Source organism: Callospermophilus lateralis, chromosome 3 (assembly GCF_048772815.1).
Source record: "Callospermophilus lateralis isolate mCalLat2 chromosome 3, mCalLat2.hap1, whole genome shotgun sequence".
In the NCBI taxonomy this organism is placed as follows: domain Eukaryota; kingdom Metazoa; phylum Chordata; class Mammalia; order Rodentia; family Sciuridae; genus Callospermophilus; species Callospermophilus lateralis.
The window spans coordinates 131624133-131643398 of NC_135307.1; the positions used below are offsets into that span (position 1 = coordinate 131624133).

General features: G+C 40.0%; 1 protein-coding gene across 4 annotated transcripts in view; it reads left to right on the forward strand.

The window, feature by feature from the left end:
- The window catches only part of Homer2 (homer scaffold protein 2), a 93543-nt gene that overhangs the window by 66718 nt on the left and 7559 nt on the right, over positions 1–19266 (forward strand). For 2 of the 4 annotated variants that reach the window (XM_076851282.1, XM_076851284.1), the window contains exons 3-8: positions 837–968; positions 8369–8461; positions 12477–12616; positions 15917–16073; positions 18254–18364; positions 19055–19135. In XM_076851282.1, the coding sequence (XP_076707397.1) occupies positions 837–968; positions 8369–8461; positions 12477–12616; positions 15917–16073; positions 18254–18364; positions 19055–19135 (714 nt within the window). Of the gene's footprint in view, positions 1–426; positions 499–836; positions 969–8368; positions 8462–12476; positions 12617–15916; positions 16074–18253; positions 18365–19054; positions 19136–19266 lie in introns of those variants that run through there. The other 2 variants (XM_076851285.1, XM_076851283.1) reach the window with 2 other exon arrangements.

The following is a 19266-nucleotide window of genomic DNA, read 5'->3' on the forward strand; positions in this document are numbered from 1 at the left end:
TAGATCCATTCTCTACCCTTCTTCACTCTGTTCTGGTTCCTGAGAGGCTAACCTGCAGATGACATCAATGGGCTTCCAGGTCCTTTTACTTGTGGATGGGTTTGGCAAATAGCAAATGAAGGTCAAAAGGAGATAGGGAACGGTATTTGTTCCCCTGGCTCTTGTTCCTTTGCTGGCTGTGTCCCTCAACAGAAGGTCACCTCCCTTTTCAAGGCAGCCTGCTCCATATGATCCTCCCTTTTCAAGGTATGTCTCCTTTCCATTCAGTCTTCCTTTTAGGTCAAGAGTAGTGAGAGCTAGCACCAGGGTCCTATTCCATCCTTTACAGTTTCTGCCTTGCTCACACCTATATAATTACTGTCTTTATAAATTAACTCTCCACAAATTATCCTAATTGGAGTGTACCTTTCCTTCCTGCTGGAAAGCAGCAGGCTCTAGATGCTTATGGAGATTTAAAATGGTTGAACTGGACACTGGAGCTGCAGGTGATTAAAACAGGTATGTAGATCAGTTCTTCCAAGAATGTGTGCTATGGCTATCACTAAGGGTGCTCTGATGTGTGGCTATTTGGGGGCAATAAACAGCAGTTTTGGATACTATTCTTGACTTACGAGAGGCATTCTCCCACTGATAACATGTAAGATCTTATTTTAGACTGCCCATTTAGTGTCTGAAATTGCCTCTTATCAGTGTTGTGAATCTGACTCAACATGGGATGTGCCAGAAGAACATAGGACCAAATATAACAGGGCAAGAGAAGTACGCTGTAATTTTAAGACGTGACTGTGGTGTCCAATTCAGTGTTTACATTTCTCCTCTTGAATGTTTTCCTGCAGGTGATCATAAACAGCACAATCACGCCGAATATGACCTTCACCAAAACGTCCCAGAAGTTTGGGCAGTGGGCAGACAGCAGAGCCAACACGGTGTTTGGTTTGGGGTTTTCTTCTGAGCAGCAGCTGACAAAGGTACATTGCTTTACACAGCATAATAAGCACCACCTCAGATACCTCTCTCATTCAGAAATTGCCTACTGAGGGATGGAGTGGTGTTTTCAGTGAGCAAGAATCCTTTATGGTCTTGCACTTCACCCTTCTGGCATCACAGAGCTGCCAATGCAGGTGCCCTTCCCCAAATACCAGGTTCCTTGAAAACAGGAAATCCATCTCTTAACAAGTGCCACTTCAGGGACTGAGGTTGCAGCATGAGGAAGCAGTGAGTACAGTCCTTCCTGTCCTCCAGTGTCTGCTTCTGCCTTTTGTGTCTGGCAGGGTTAGTGGGCTTGTCTGCCCAATTCTTGTCTACTAGATTTTCAGGATCCATGTGAGGAAAGAGTTGTCAGTAGGTCCTTACCCCCGGACTCCTGAGGAAGAGACTATGATCCTGCTCCCAGCAGCAGTGCATCTTGATGGAACAAGCTTGTTACATCTTTTAAAGGATAGCACAGTTTGTCTTTGACATTCATCGCTGTCAGTGATTCTCTGTTTGGAGCCCTCAGAAAAGGGGAGTAAGATAATGCTTAGTAGGAGTTTCTAGCCTGGAGTCCCCACACCCCTTAAAATGCCACACAGTGCTGTGTATGTGTGTGGGAGGTGCTCCCCCCTCCCAAGAGAGGATTCATAACTGATTCATTCTCCAAGGATCTAGACACCTGAGAATGACTAGAAAGGTCTTGCAGAGCAGATCATAGCTGACTGCAGAATAGGGGTAGCTGAGGGAACAAACTGATGGTCTCTGAGCAGCCTTACTCAGCCATTTTAAGGGGGCTGAAAGCCTGTTTCAGGAGAATAAATTTCCTTTTAGGATTGTAGACGAGCCCTGTGTAAGTATTAAGAATGTTTGAGTTGAAAGTAATATTGACTAGTTTATATGACATAGGAATTTATTAGAAGAATGTCAGAGTATCTCAAGGAATCCAAGGGAAAGTTGAAAAGCTAGGCCAGCTAGAATTAGGCTGGTTTCCAGAAGCATGGCTGTAGAAGTTTTTTCATCTAGACTGTTGCCATTAACATCTGGCTGACTATCTGGGCAGGTATTTATTGGGCTCCTGCTCTGCTGACACTGTGCTAGGCACTGAGGGTACAGAGACATCATCCCTGTTCCTAGGAGGAGCTCCATAAAATTCCAGATTCTTGGGGAATTGCATATTACAGCCTCAGCTATTTGAGTTCCTTTGTGTACCATGTTGTGAGATGGAAAAGAGGAGCAAGAGCCCTGAGGGCAGAGAGAATTTATGTAAACTGGAAGCAAGTGTTCTTGATGGTGATTGGCAGGGTGAGCAGCCAGAGCCTCTGTCTGGAGTGGACAGGGGTTTGCATGGTTTTCCCTCCAGTAGAGGTGCCCAGTGGGGAAGGGAATGGTGGGAGCACCCCACTCCCCAGGGCTCTCCCAACTCCCTCATAGCCAGAGGAAGGGGTTTGGGAACCTCAGACTGCTGGGGAGGCTCCTGGGTCCTGACTGGGCTCATCTTCACACAGGCTCCTGATCTTGTCCAGGACCAGAGGTTCCTTCCTGAAGCTCGGGATGGTTTGAGAGAATCAGTGATAGCTTCCTGGAACAATTTCTTTAGTATTCAGAGGAACTGAAGTAGCTAGAAGGATAAAGGGAGAAAGTTTCTATGAAAAGAATCAAAAGAAAAACTCCAGACAAAAACCTAGAACAAGTTGTTGAAGTTCAATTCTTTGTGCCTCAGAGAGCTGAAGAGACCTTGAGCTGTGCCTGCCTCCAAGGACAGCCACTTCTAAATTTTCTCAGACAGAAGAAAATGTCCTATCATTAAGGAGGAATGTCCTGTCTTCCTGAGTCATTCAGTCTCTGGCAGCACTAGAGTCTCTGCTCTTTGACTGTGACCTGTCATTATTATAAAGACTTCTCAAATAAACTCTTGGGTGAATGTTTCCTTTGTCCAAAATATTTCAAATCAACTTTCTCCATTCTCTTTGAAGGGAGCCATTAACCACACACTGATAAATTATCATGAATTGAAGCCGGCAGTCTCGACAAGTAGCAATTAGCTACACTGAAGGAACTTGGGCCTAAAGGGTTCCCAAGGCATGTGCTGAGGGACATCTGTGGCTGAGTATTCCTGACTTCCCAGAGCTACCACCCACAGACCCTAGGGGAATTGATGATCAAACACTCCAGGCTAGAGAAAGGAACCAGCGTGTGCATTTTCATTTAAGAACACTTTATGCCTACTTCTCTCTCTGACCCCCAAAATGAAAATAGATACCTTGGTCTTAACAGCTGTCATTATAAGGACCATTTCACAGCCACAGTCCAGAAAATATTTCAGGGAAACTTTCTACTCTTGAGACAGCCTTTACAAAAATAATAGATGCTGTTTGTTCCCAGAAATAAACTGGGACTCCTTTGTCCACCCACTGGAAAGACATAATACCTCAGCCCACTAAAGAACATTGAAAAGGAGCTTGCATGTTCAGATAAAAGGAAGAGCTTATGAAAAAAAGACAAAAGGAGAGAGAACCAAATATAAGAATGAACCAGTTATTGAAGTTTAGATTCTTTCTGGCATCTGACCTCAAGTTGTCACTGTTCTAAGTTTGGCTTTATCTCATTCATAGAAGGAAACACATTCTTCCATTAAGGAGAGCAGTCCAGGATAAAGTCATGAGTGCTGCATGGCTTGATTTTTTTTTTGGGGGGGGGTGGTGGTGCTGGGGATCGAACCCAGGGCTTCGTGCATGTGAGGCAAGCACTCTACCAACTGAGTACTCCCCAGCCCAATGAGTGCTTCATGGTTGATCCATCTCAACCCTAATACACATGTGATATTTGCTTTCAACACATTTCAGTAATTTTATCCATTACTCAAAAATGTCCCCTCTCTTTACTTCCTTAACTCAGTGTAGTTGTAAGAACATTATCCAGTCTTCTTTTTGTCACCTGATTTAGGGTGAATTTTTTGGGGGAGGGGTTACCAGGGATTTAATTCAGGATGACTTTACCACTGAGCCACATCCCCACACCTTTTTATTTTTTATTTTTGAGACCAAGTCTCACTAAATTGCTTAGGGCCTTACTAAATTGCTGAGGCTTTCCTTGAACTTGAGATCCTCCTGACTCAGCCTCCCAAGTTGCTGAGATTATAGAAGTGCACAATGATGCCCCACAAAGGTAACTTTTTAAAAATGTGGGATATTAATCATTCTTTTGATATGTTTCAATAGAATGCTTTTGACTACAAGTAACAGAAAGCCAAATTGTAGTGCTTAAATAGAGAGGGTATTCTTCTCATGCAAAAGAGAAGTCCTGAGATAGGTAGTTGCTGACATGACTTCATAGTGTTAGATCTGAGAGTTCTGCATCATATTTTTGTATGTTTGTTCTTCTATTGACCTTTCCTTCTTGGTGATAAGATGGCTACTTAAGCTCTGTACATTTGCTCTCACAGCAAGATTGGGAGAAAGCAGAACCACAATACTTCCCTTGAAAACTTCATGACTGACTTCTTAGATTCCATTGTCAGCCCTGGATCCCTAACCCCTTCTCCCTCAAATAATAAATACAAGGAAGTAGGTTGCTATGATCATTCTCCAGCACCTAGGAAATTTTTACTCCAGACAAATTTGAGATTCTGTTAAGCTAAGAGAAAAAAAAAAAAAAGATTATGAATGGCAAATTTTCTTAGTCTTCAGTGGCCAAGACTAAGAAAAACCATAGACAAAATCGAGCACTATTAGTCTGTCATTTTCCATGATAATGGTGGTGATTATTTTGATCATCTTCTATCTATGATGAATGAGATAAAGCCAAACTTAGAACTGTAATGTTCTTACAACTACAATTTAAAATTATTATCACAACTTTAAAAACTATATAAAATGATCTTAATAATAAAGACATGAGAATTTGGCAATGTATTTCAGAAACCTTTCTGGTTTGACTTGCCATTGACTTATGGGTTTCATTTACAGGAATGCATTTGAAAGAAATAGTGGCAATGGAGTACGAAAATTTAGCTACAAGGATTTTCCTTGCATCATCATTTTGAAGAACAACAACAGAAAGGAAAAAAGGGGAGAAAGAATCTAAACAACCAGCAGTAGGAAATTAGTTAAATAACCCAGTACATCCCTCAGCATAATATTGTGTAGCAATTAAGATAATGTGGTAGAAAATCATATAATTGCATGGAAGTATTACTGTCATATTGTTAATTTCAGAAGAGGCTATAAAATGAGATGTACAACATCATTTCAGTTTTTAAAAGAAATATTTGTATGTATGTGATGGATGCATATATACAGATAGAAAATATCAGAAATTTGTATGGTTAGTGCTTATTTCCAGGTGATAGGACGATAGTTTTTAAAAATATTTAATTCTAAATATATTTTCCACATTTTCAAGCATATGTGCTTTTATACAATAATGGGAAAATATTAGAAAACTGTAGACTTCATGAAAAATTTTCACCAAAGGATAATCATTTGGCACCTCTCTTAAGTGGTGAAGTCTCTGAAGGGGACCATTCTTCCATCAACACCCAGAGCTCTCTGGATTGCTTCCAATTTTTCATTATTGTGGGCAAAGCTAGAATTATGATCATTGTGTTGAAGGCCCCCCCCCAAATTTTCTCAAGTATTTTTGCAGAATAGTTCTCAGAAGCATTATCACTGAGTCAGTAGGTATAAACTTTTTTTTTCACTCATGATACATATTTTCAAATTGCTTCTCAATGGGGCTGTACCAAAACACAATGCTACCAGAAAGATCTTGCCAGCATTGAGGTTGATAATTGTATTTAGTGTTTGCTAATTTAGTAGGCAAAGAATGGTTCCTCATTATTTTGATTTGCATTTCCCAGCAAGGCTGAACAGTCTTCTCTCTATGTTGTTTAGTTATTCTACTTTTTGTTCATGAATTTTGCCATTTATCTATCGGAATTTTCATATTTTCCTTTTCATCTTGTACAAATTCTTTCTGTACTAAAAATAATAACCCTTTTTTCTGTTGTCCTAGCTTAGCTATAGACCATTTCCCCGACTGCTGTTTTCCTTCTTCTTTGTTTTTTTTCCCTTTTATGTTTAAATTGTTATACAGTCAAGCCTGTCACTTTTGTGATTTTCTTTGATTTCTTCCAAGTTTGAAAAATTACCTTCCCACCCTTCAAGTAGAAGTAGAAGTTCAATAAACATTCAATGTTGTTTGTATCTAGATTTTTTAGTGTTTAACTTTTTTTTCACACTTACCCATTATAACTGATTAATGATTTAACATGCTGCTGGTTTGTGTTAAGGATTTAAATTCCTTGCCCTACAGTTTTCTAAAGTTATCTTAATTATATGTTGATAACATATAATTAAGATAACTTTAGAAATAACATAATTAAGATAACTTTAGAAAACTGCAGGGCAAGGACCCATTTCTTACCTGTTCTTTTCATCATGTATCTGCTCATAACACATCTTTTAAAATGAGTTGATAGGGTTTTTCCTATTTTGTTGCATTTTAAACTTGTTTTCTGAAATTTCCATCTTGATTTATGCCTGTGTAATAGAAACAAAATCCTCTGTAGACTTAAGAGTTTCTTTGGGGGCAGAAACCAAGTCTTTGATGTGATTGTTTCCTTTCTCAGTGGTCAGGGATGCACAGACCTGAACCCAGGGCTCATTCATTCACTGAGCAATCTCATTTGTGCCTGCTTTCTGCCAGGTGTGGAGGAAGGTGCAAAAATAAAGAGGCAGGGACTCCGCCATCATGGAGTACATGACATGAAATTTTTCCTGAAGGAAGTTCCTTCCTGAAGAGGAAGGAGACTTTGTCCATCCCTTCTGAGCTTTACATGTTTCAAGCAAATGATAATGTAATTTTCCTCTGACAGCTTTGGAAAGGTTAAATATGAAGCCCCATGGCTGTGGCTTTATTAACGGGGCCTGCAGCAGCAACTCTGGGCCAGAACCAAAGGATGACCTTTTCTGCTTAGACCAGGGTGCTGAGTTCACCAGCATCTGTTATCTGTCAAGATCTCCTTGAAGCATACTGCTTTTGTGGGCATTGTGAAGATACTCAGAGGACAGCCTATGCTCACAAATAGATGAGTCCTAAGCTAAACCCTCAGAATTGTCTTTAGCCTTGCAACCTGCTACTTTCTGTTTCTCTTAGGAACTACATTTAGTTCTCCTTGCTTTGTAATACCAGGATTATCCATTAGAAACTGTTCTCTGTTCAAACATCATATTTGCTAATGAAAATCAGTCACCTTGTCAGTGACTGTGAGCCAGTGATTACTTTGATAGCTCTAGGATTTTAAGAATTTTTTTAATATGGAAATGTTAAAACATTTTAAAAAGTAGAGAGCACAAATTAATGAACACTACACATATCACCTAGATTTAACACTTATTAGCATCTTGCCACACTTCCTTATCTCTTTTATTAGTGTACTTTATTTTTTTATTTATTGGTTCTTTTTAGTTCTACATGACAGTAAAATCCATTTTTACATAATTATAAAAGCATGGAATATATCTTGTTAATTCAATCCCTAGTACGTCTCCTTCCCCTCCCTCACCGACCTCCCTTCCCTCTTCTCTGTTGATCTTTCTGCCATTTACAGGTAGTTATTTTATTTTAATTAATTCTTGTTGGTGTACACATGGTGAGATTCACTGTGGTATATTCACATATGTATATAGGAAAGTTATTAGTGTACTTTAAACAGATTACATGATGATTAAGGTTATAATCATAGGCTGCATTTGACTATTTTGTGTCTTTTTCTAAAAAACCTAAAAATAGTTTCCCCAAGGTTTGGGGCATTTTTCTTTTTCTTTTTCTTTTTTTAAAGAGAGAGGTGAGAGAGAGAGACAGAGAGAATTTTTAATATTTATTTTTTAGTTTTTGGCGGACACAACATCTTTGTTTGTATGTGGTGCTGAGGATCGAACCCAGGCCGCACGCATGCCAGGCAAGTGCGCTACCGCTTGAGCCACATCCCCAGCCCGCATTTTTCTTTTCTGTGGCATTAACTTCTGAGAGTTCTTGGATCTTTTAAATAGGGTTCATTAAGTTTTTCATGGATCCCATCTGTAATGTAGTTATGTTTCTCTTGATGCTTTTGTATTAGTTACTATAAACCTAAGGGCTTTGTTTGTTTGTTTGTTTGTTTATCATCATCAAACCAGCTTCAGTAGCTTTGAAACTGGTTCAGATCTGACGTGGGCCAATAGTATTTACTAGAAAAATTTCTTATATTCATATATTTTAAACCTTAAATAAAATAATCTTGAGTTTATGTAGAATTTATTGGCTTAAAAAGGATACAGAATAATAAAAATGGGTTTCAAATAACAGCCAAGAATAACATTAATAAAAAACCTTAATAACTATTTTTGGTATTCAGTTTGCAGATAAGTTCCAGGAGGTAAAAGAAGCTGCCAAATTAGCCAAAGACAAATCCCAGGAGAAAATCGAAACTTCAAGTAATCATTCCCAAGTAAGTCATTTATCCATGAAACAAATCTGAATGTGATTGGTGATCAAGATTCCTCATTCCTTGGTGCTCTTGGTAAGAAATGAATTTTAGCAGCAGGGTTTTGAAGGCTGTTCACAATAAGGGGTATGTGACATGTTTTTATTAGACTTAAATTTCAAGGCATAATACTATAGTTTTGACAGAAAATGGTTGATGAGATTGCAATTAACGCATGTCCCTAGACCTTGAGAAATAGGTGGTCGTCATTCTGTGTTTAAATGTTGGCAGCAAAGCAGCATGTTTCCTTGCTGTGTTGGGAGGTGAGGTCTGTATATGGGATTCTCATTGGTGGATACAGGCACCTTGTACCTATTAAAGAGAAAACTTGATACCAGAGAGCCCTCTGTCTTAGTCCTATAGGTAGGAGTCAGGTAGGAGATGGTATTCCCAATAGCTCTGTCTTAGCCAGAGAAGATCTGGCTTTTTCAGGAATTGAGGGTGTCTGTCTGCTATAAAGTATGATGAGTGGCTAAGGATCTACTTTAACCTAAAGTAAAAATACCAGCATTGCTAGTGTCTACACTGATACATGTGGTGGTGATGAAAGGCTTGACAAGCTTATTTGTAGAAAGAGAAAGAGAGATTTCAGGATCAAGGGGTTGGAGTCAGGAATCAGCATGCTGAATTAGCATGCAGTCAGGAGTCTGCCTAGCTGTGCTGAGGTGTGCTGTGGGATGTGTGGGGATGTTCTTGAAGATACTGTGAAAAGACCCAGACTTCTTCATTAGTGCGTAGTTTATTATTTTTTAGCTCCTTGTTTATTGCTGGGTAATTGGTGGACATTGGAGGTTCTATGACTGTTGATATGGAATTGACCTGAGGGTTGTGTGCAGGTGGAAAGGCAGTTGGGAGTGGCTCAGGGCAGAAAGATTTTTGAGGAAGCTTTAGAGGGGAAGGTGGCTGGGCCCTGGTAGCCTCTGGCAAATGACGAAGAAATGGATGTCAGGGACAGCTCCCAGGAAGAGAGCCAGGAGACCCCTGCATGTGAAGTGGTCATGCTCAACACTGCAGACTTTACCATCAGTCTCACAGAAGCAATAGTGGAAGCCTGGGTGCACCAGGAAGCAGGGAGGAGAGGAGTGCAAAAGCCCAGCCCTGGACAGTGATCCCAGTTACAGAAAGAGAGACAGTGAAAAGGCAAGGGAGGAAGGAAGGAACTCTAGCATCATGGAATCCGAGGCAGTGCTTTCACAGCATTCAGTGCTAACAGAGGAGGGGAGAGGAGGCTGAGAGGAACCCTGGTCTTTTTTTTTTTTTTTTAAATTTTTATTGTTGGTTGTTCAAAACATTACATAGTTCTTGATATATCATATTTCACACTTTGATACAAGTGGGTGGAACCCTGGTCTTGTCAGGAGACTTGGTGACTTGGGGTGTTTCACGGATAGGACCTAGTTCTGTCTGGAGTTACATTCCCAATACCTTATCCTGGGCTCACCATATTAAAGATGCCCCATATGGATTTATGGAAATGAAGTGTATTAGGTTTCAGATAGATGGGAACTTTCTAAATAATCTATAATCTCTATGCTATTTATTTAGTATTAGCACTGTTAATTTAGTTTTATTAATTGTTAAGTAATCTCTGAGGATCTATAAACTTGTGTGTAAATTTTATAGAAATTATACATGGTGTAGAGATTCTAATAAAATGTCTTTTTTCTGAATACAGACTTTATAGTGATATCTTTAAACTTAAATATCTGAATTTCTCTATATGTCTTTGTTTTAAAGTTTGTCCCCCCAAAAGTATTTTAAACCTTGAAAAAACCCAAGTATACCCAATGTTTATCTATATATACATACACACACACACACACACACAATACAACACATACATGTACACAGACACATTAATTATACTGGAATGAAATTTTGCCTCTAAGATTTGGTTTTTATTTATTGTTCCTGATATTTCCCCAGAAGTTGAGATCTTTGTGCATTTTTCTTATTTTTATTCAAAATCAGTTACTTGTTTTCCTGAATCTCTTTGACCAAGATTTCCAAGCATTTGAAGATTTAAACAACCTAATTTCAAAAACACTAAAAATGAGTTTTGTGACTATAAAAATGATACATATGTATTGTAGAATTAAAACATATACTACAAAAAAAAGGAATAAATATCATCTGCTTTCTTACCACTTAAAGATGCCTTTTTGTAGTATGTTGGTATATGTCTTTTTTAAAATATAGCTTTTGAGTAAATTTTTTCTATTACCCTTTATAACCTTTATTAATTTTTTTATGTCATAATAATTTCTTTGTATTTTCAAGTATTCCCTTTCAAATCTGTTTGTCGGGATTTGTACCATTAGCCTCTTGTGATTTGAGACATCCATGTTGTTTCTCATTTTTCATTATTATAAATAACACTATGAAGAGTGTTCTTGCCTCATCTTTGTGCATTTGACAGTTTCTGCAGAATAAATCCTTGAGATGGAGCATGGGTTGAGGTCCTAGGCATTCGTAAAGCTTTTGATGCACACAGTTACACTTGGCCTTCAAAAGTATGCAGTTCTAGCTCCTACTGGCCCCAAATGAGGCTTTTTCTTCTCATACCCTTGCCAAGAAAAGCTTTGTTGATTTGATTTTTTTTAAAATGTACTTCATTGCCTTTTTCTCCTCTTGTATTTCTTTTCTACTGACATTAGATATTGTTTATGTTTATTAAATGTATACATTTCTTCTTTTGTAAATATCAATAGTCTTTTTCCTTTTTAAAATAAATTGAGGAGACATTTCTCTTATATTGTATTGATTCCTAAAGGGTTTACATATTTTTTAACATGGAAACTTTTCACATGTAGAAAGCTAGGCAGAATTATATAATGAACCTCCACATACATGTAGGTCAGCTTTAATGATTGGTAATCTGTGATCGATATTTTTATCTATGCCCCACACTTTACCCCGACCCTGATATTTTAAAGCAAATCCCTGATATTTCATCTATAAATATTTCAGTATGTAGCTCTAAAATATGAGGACTCTTTTTTAATATAGAAAAGATATTAACATTTTGTTTTTAATATCTGCTGCAAATATTTCCCCTGGCTCTTCTTTGCATTTTAATTTTGTTTATGGCATTTTTTTGTAATGCAGAAATTTAGTTAAGTGTATGCATCATTCCCTACACGGTTCCTTCCTTTGCCTTTATGCTTATTTCAGGCCAAATAAGATTTTTCTAAGATCTTATCCAAGACCAGATAGATTTCACCTCCTTGTGGTTTGACTTATTACAGAAAACACTTCAGGATATTCATAAAATGCTAAGTAGTAATAGAGAAGTAGACATCCATATCTTGTTTCTGTTTTCTTGATGAGTGTGTTGATATAACTCTCCATATCCCTAGGATTTTTAAACTGTCTCAACTTGTAATACTTTTTCTCTATCTTCATTAACTATTTCTTGTTCTTTGGAGTTTGGAATAATTCTTTCTCCTTTTTTTTTTTAAGAGAGAAAGAGAAAAAGAGAGAGAGAGAGAGAAATTTTCTATTTTTTTTTAGTTTTCGGTGGACACAACATCTTTATTTTATTTTTATGTGGTGTTGAGGATCGAACCCAGCGCCCCGTGCATGCCAGGCGAGCGAGCTCACTACCGCTTGAGCCACATCCCCAGCCCCTCTTCTCCCCTTTTAACCTGTAACTTCCATCAGTGGTATTTAAGAAAACCAGATACTCAAGATTGGTAGATTTTTCTGAAACGTTTGAATAAAAAGTCTCGGAGCAATGGCCCAGGTGTTCTCTTTTCAATAAAGTACATGGACTTTATAAATGCCATCTGGGTTTTCCATGGCCTTTTCCTGCCATTATCGACACTCTTTGTTAGCTTGTTTACTTCTTTGTCTTCAATACCTTCTGGTTAGATGAATTGGTTTGTCCACAGTCACAACACACAGTTTCTCATTATGACTGATTTGCTGGCAGTGTGAGGATGAGCAATAACGTGTGGAGATAATTCACTTTGGCCAGGAATCTGGGTGTGAAACCCCATCTTCTACTCAGGCATCCAGCGTCAATGGAACGGATGATGAAAAGGCTTCTCATGTGGGTCCAGCTGACACACACCTCAAGTCTGAGAACGACAAACTGAAGATCGCTTTGACACAGAGGTAAGACTTGTTTAGAATTCACATCCGAGCTGGGCACAGGCCTGTAAACCAGCAACTTGGGAGACTGAGGTGGGAGGATTGCAAGTTGGAGACCAGCCTCTGTAACTTAGTAAGACCCTTTCTCAAAATAAAAAGTAAGAAAACAGGACCAGGACTGCAGCTCAATGGTAGAGGGTCCTTGGGTTCAACAATCCCTAGTAGTGGCAGAGATGGAGTGGGGGTCAAGATCCTGTTTTCTTCACGTTCAGAACTTCTGGGAAGCTTATTAGGCTGAGCAGGATTTCAGGAAATTGAGAGCGATGACCGGCTGTCCTGCTTTGAGCATCCATCTCATCTCTCTGGCAAAGGGAGACTAGTTGGCTTCATGGCCCTTCTCTATCTGCCACCCATCAGCATCAGTTTGTGTGTGTGTGTATGTGTGTGTATGTGTGTGTGTGTGTGTGTATGGTGATGTAATTGAGTGTGTATGAGGTATATGATAGGGTAAGTGTGTGAGTACATGTGTGAGAAGGGATGTGTGTGTCAGTGTGAGTGTATAAGTGTGTGAGAGAGTATGTGGTACAGCTTCGAAACTGTACTTTTTTTTTTTAGAAGATACATTTATGATAAAATTGAGTCTTGACCAAGAAAGGCATATAAAAACCTAAGAAACTGTGATAAATAATATGAAATCACACACAAGTCAGTAACTTTTTTGTATACAAAACCCATCACATTGGTCATATATTTGAAGAAGGTATTTGCTTTACAATATGAACTGGAACCACAAAATACATAAGAATAAACTTGGAAAGAAATGTTCAAGATCATGTAAAGCAAACTTTAAAATGATTTTGAGGATAATAAATAAATCATTTAACAGATAGATAAATTCTTCAAGGTTTTTATTTTGTTTTGTTGTTTTGTTTGAAGTGCTGGGGATTAAACCCAGGGCTCTGCAAGTGGTAGGCAAGTATTCAGACCACTGAGCCACGCTCCCAGTCCTGAGATAGATTTTTTTTAAATGTTTTTAAATGTGTGTCTTTTATTTTTAGTTGGGACATAATTATACATATTTGTGAAGTTTCATGTGACATTTAATACATATATATTATATGTAATGATCAGATCAGAATAGGTGGCATATCCATCACTTTATATTCAAACATATTATATTGGGCCAGATATGGTAGTGCACACCTATAATCCCAGAAACTTGGGAGTCTGAGGCAGGAGGATCATGCCAGCCTCAGCAACTTAGCAAGGCTTTGTCTCAAAATAATAAAAAGAGCTGGGGATGTGGCTCAGTGGTTAAGCACCCTGGATTCAATCCTGGTACCCACCACCCAGAGCATATATTTTTTTAAATTATATTAATATAATTTTAAACTTATTTTATATACATATAATTATATTTTAATATAAATATATATTTTTAATTGGGAAATGGTAAGAAGACTTGATATTTTCTAAGGTATCAGTTTTCCTTTAGTAGATCTATACATGTAAATTGATCCCTATACTGATATAAAGGTTTCTTAAATGTTTGATGACATGAGTGGTACTTACTTTCCTGTGTCTTCAGGGCTGGCCTGTGAGTGCCTTCAGAATTATCCTGCTCACCTGGCCAGGGGCTTCAGCCAACTTCCCTCAGACTTCTCTTTGTGGAAGAGAAACTATCTTCCTCAGCCCATTTAAGCTGTGTTATATTGAGAGCCATCTGGCAAAATTCTTCCATTGTACAGATGAGGAAACTGAGCCAGTGGTTCCCTATGCAAGGTCACATGTCTAAAAGTAAACCTTTCCATCACCTCATACTGCCTGCCCTTCAAAGCTGCAGTTGCAATCTCCTCAGGGATATCCCACAGTCACCAGTCACATTCTATAGCTAGAGCCACTAAAGGGCTGGCACCCATCTCCCCACCTCAAGTGAACTGTCTGGTGCTTGGAGCTTAATTCCTGTGATCTGACCTAGGAATTCCAGAAAACATGAGACTCTTAGATCCCGCCACCTACCTTTAGATTTTGGGTCTTTGTCATGTACTTCAAAGAACAAAACTGTGACCAGTGTCTTTTCTTACTTGTCAGGTGATTGTGAGGACTATTTTTGACTGTTTAAGTCACAGTGAACTGCCTGGATGAAAGTGTTTCACCCCTAAAAATAAATGTTTTCAAATCTTGGTTTAATAAATGGTGTGAAGCCATTTCCCTAAATCAACTTAAATTCTCAGTCATCAATTCCAAAATTCATCAGATTTTGGAACATTTTACTGTTTTTTCAGTCTGTGGTATTTCAAACTGTGAATATGTATTTTCTAATCACATTCCTAAGTTCTTGAGGCTGTGGGCTGAAAGATAATGCAAATTATTCAGTCACAGTTGCATTTACTTAAAATTTTTGTTTTAAAGTCTTCAGAAAGAACTCTCTGCAGCCAGGGAGAAACCTGATGGGCTGTCGTGTGCAGCTCTGCCCCATCACCTCAGTTCACATTCTGTGCCACAGATATGGGGGCTCCAAGGCACAGAAATTAAAGGAGAGTCGAAAGGGAGAAGTTAGTGAGAGGAATCTGATTCAAATTTGTTTTAAGCTTCTTCCTCACTATGCACATAAAACCAAAGGTAAAACAGAAAGCCTTTGTGATGAGGGTAGGGGTTTCACACCTGAGGTGATGCCCCCTGAGGTGACGGCCAGCCAAAGCTCCGTCACACACACTGAGGTTAGGAATACAGTTCTGCTTACAGGGGCCTGATTCCCCATTTGTTTCCTCTGTCCTCAAGCCCTTGATTCACAAATCTGGCTTCCTTTAAAGGTTCTGAGGAGGCACAGGTTACAGTGAGGCCACTTTCACCCAGGCTGTTGCTGTGTTTGTGTGACATCCTTGGACTCTGGAGAGGTTCATGGCTTTCACGATATTCTCAAAGGGTCCCATGGTCTGCCCCAGCAATTTAGAACCTCTCAGAGTGCTGCAGTAGGAGGTTAGCCAGGAAGGAGGGGGAAGTAGGTATTTATCATGCTCAGCAGTCTTTCTTTTTAGAAGTCCATTCTTCTTTCTTTAAGAAGTCCATTCTCTTCTAAGGCAATTCTTTAAGAAACTAGCCTGGCAAGGTGACATGTTAACACTAGAAAGTGGTGCCATTGACCCTCTTGGCAGTTGGTAGGTGTAGCCAGACCCAACCCAGCTCACTAGTGGGTGAAGGAGTGGGATCCCCTCAGGTGGGCTAAGTGGCAGAGTCCCCATTCCCCAGGTGAAAGGAGGTGCACTGTGATGGCTGGCATCCCCCTGCCGGCATCTCCACCACCACCTATTTCCTGCCCCGCAGTGCTGCCAATGTCAAGAAATGGGAGATCGAGCTGCAGACCCTGCGGGAAAGCAATGCTCGGCTGACCACAGCACTGCAGGAGTCAGCAGCTAGCGTGGAACAGTGGAAGAAGCAGTTCTCCATCTGCAGAGATGAGAACGATAGGCTCCGAAACAAGGTGGGCTCCTGGAACAGCAGCCAGCGGGAAGGAGGGCCCGCTGGCTGGGGTGGGCAGCAGGAGTAGGGAGGCCACTGTGGTCCTTTCTCCTCTCCTCCCAGGGGCAGGAGAAAGACCTGCTGCCTGATGCCATTGAACATTCTCCATCCCACTGCTTTTCTTAGTAGAAATTTAGGCCATGTAAACTACATTTGCCAAACCAAGTTTTATAATTCCTGTCATTAAGGAGAAGATAAATGAACCGGCGATTGCAGCTTTGTCCTACGCCAAGAGCTCCCTCTGATATGATTTTTGGCCTGGCTGATTGTCACAGTGGTCTTTCCTTAGCACTTCTGTGACTCAGTGATCTTCAGTGGAGGAAAGGAAGTCAGAGGATAAGTGAAAAATAGGCTCAGAACATCCTGAGGATCATTGCTCAGTTTCCATTCAAATCATTATTTCTAAAAATGTAAACCTAGGAGGGAGAAAAGGAATATACTGCTTAAAACATGTAAGGTGGTTGCTGACCACTGCCAGATACTCTCTATTTTCTAACTTCAATGTCCTGCAATTAGATTTTTTCCAGACTCACCTATAAACTTCCCTGTAATTAATTACTCTCTTTGTGGTATTGCTGAGTTGGTAAAATGGGTTTGAGGTGACTCCCCAGACTTTCCTGTTCAGGTCTTAAGGTTTCTGTGCTGACCACATTATGATGGTGATACCATTACCCGCCCCTCTAAAGCCCACCCCCATCATGAAATTTGGAGCTTTGGAGTATGAGCTTTGGAGGCTCCAGGTTTCAGGAGACATGTCACATTTAGATTGGTGTCCACTGTCCCTTGAGCCATTTCTATGACCTGAATGGAGCCGCTATAGACCAGCCCATTGTTTTACTCTTTTCCTTTGGTGCTGATGGCACATAAAGCTGCCTCATGTCATTTTTTATCTCAGAACTGAAAGTGCTGACAGTCGGTTATCCCAGGCCAGCTGCTGACTTTGCATGTTTCTGAACAAAGCTGCCTGGCAGACCTGCCTGCCAGAGGGATCGATTGCCCTTTCATTTTTTCAAGCGAAGAGTTGAATTCCTTGCTTTGATTGGAGTATGAAAACCAAAGACACTGTGGGGGAGTGGAGGAAGTGTGGACTTCCCTAGGTGGGACACATTGGGACCTTGATTTCTAGGCTGGAGGGGAAAGTTGGTAGGATTTCCAGCCACAGTTGCAACCAGAGGTTCAGACTCTGAGGGGTGATGCAGGCCACCTTCCAAGAAGTGTCCTCATGGCAACCGCCCCAGTGCCCTTCATATAAAGACCACTGCTGTCTGTGTGTACACTGAGCTGCTTTTGGGTGGTCTCCAAGAAATACCAGCATCGAACAGTAATATCAGGGTGTCAGGCCTGCAAGAGTAACCTTTTTGAGGAGTTAGGCCTTGAAGTAAGGAAAGATGCAGTCCTAGAACTTGCCATTCAGTCTCAAGGAAGAGGCCCACTGGCCAGGCCCCTTCTGCATTCATACACGAAGGAAGGTCATCTTGATATATATAGTGTTTAAAATGTCATCACATCCCATTTGGTGGCCACTGTTCTACAGAGTTGTTAGAGTCTCTACTCTGCTGGCTTAAATCCTTGAGATGAGATAGAATAATTCAGGACATGATTCAAATGATGTAAAAATCATTCTGGGGAGAAGCAGATCAATTTGGAACATCTTGCCTGTGATAGACCCTTAAAGCAAACCTAAACTTACTCCCATGTGACCAAGATAGAAAAACAGAAGCCCAGAGCCTTCTGCAGTCAGGTTTCATTACTTATTGGCCCTGCAAGTATTAAGTGAGGCATCGCTTACAAGCAGGGGTAGACAGCTCCATGGGGAGCTGCTTGGACCGTGTTCATAACCACAAAGAAAAAATATTTTAAGTGGGTTAGTTTATGGTTGATTTTAAAAGAAAGTATAAAAATAGCTAGGCATTATGGTGTATACCTATAATCCCAGCTACTCAGGAGGGAAGAGGACCATAAGTTCAAGATCAGCCTTAGTAATTTAGGGAGACCCTGTCCCAGATTTTTAAAAAGGAATAGGGATGTGGCTCAGTGGAGAGCACCTCTGGGTTCAATCTTCAATACAAGAAAGAAAGAAAGCATAAAAATAGCTATGGCAGTCTCTAATGACTAAACTAGCATTTAATGTGTTTGTTGAAGATTGACGAGTTAGAAGAACAGTGCAGTGAGATAAACAGGGAGAAGGAGAAGAATACTCAGCTGAAGAGAAGAATTGAGGAGCTGGAGTCAGAACTCCGAGAAAAGGAGACGGTGAGTAGTGGATACTCTCTAAACATGGTCCTTGGTGTTCTCTGGGCCTTGTGGAGTGACCTCTGTGATCTCAACCCAAGGACATAGCAGGTGGCTTGGGGCATATGACTAACCCTGGCAGCTTTCTGAACACTAGGACAGAGAGCCAGGAGTCACACCTAGGTACAGATACTCCAGAGCAGAGGACAGCCTCATCATTACCCTCTGCAGCCTCCTCATCTAAGAGTGACCTGAACATTTCTCAGAATACTTGGGCACTTCTATAGATTAAAAGTTGCCATCAAAAGTTGTTCTTCTAAGTTAATGCAGCTAGAACTATCAATCTTGTAGTCATTTACATTCTGGGAGGCATAACAGTTAAGTACACACACATTGAAGACCATGGGCAAGTTACCAAACCTCTTTGGGTCTCAGTTTCACCATGTACAAAACAGTAAAACATAACAGTACAAAACATAAAAATACATGCCTTTTTATGATGGTATTATGGACTTCATATGATCATGCAGAAACACACTTGGCCCTTTGAATCACCTGATAATTAAGAATAGCATCATCACCACCATTGCTTATGCAGACAGGACGGGCTGCAAAAACAGTATCTATTAGTAAATGCACAGGTTGGTGATTTTCAAGGATACGTTTATCTGATTGCTTTCATATTCTTTTTTGAATTCCTGTATCCTCAAGGAGTTGAAGGATCTCCGAAAACAAAGTGAAATCATACCTCAGCTCATGTCAGAGTGTGAATACGTCTCTGAGAAGTTAGAGGTAAGAGAAGGGCATACCTGTCCTGGCTAGATGAGAAGGCAATTGTCGTGTTGCTGGTGTGTCTACTCCCTCTAGCTGTCACATCTAGGATGATAAAGAGGAGTGAGTTTCTATTTGTAAAAAGCTGGTGT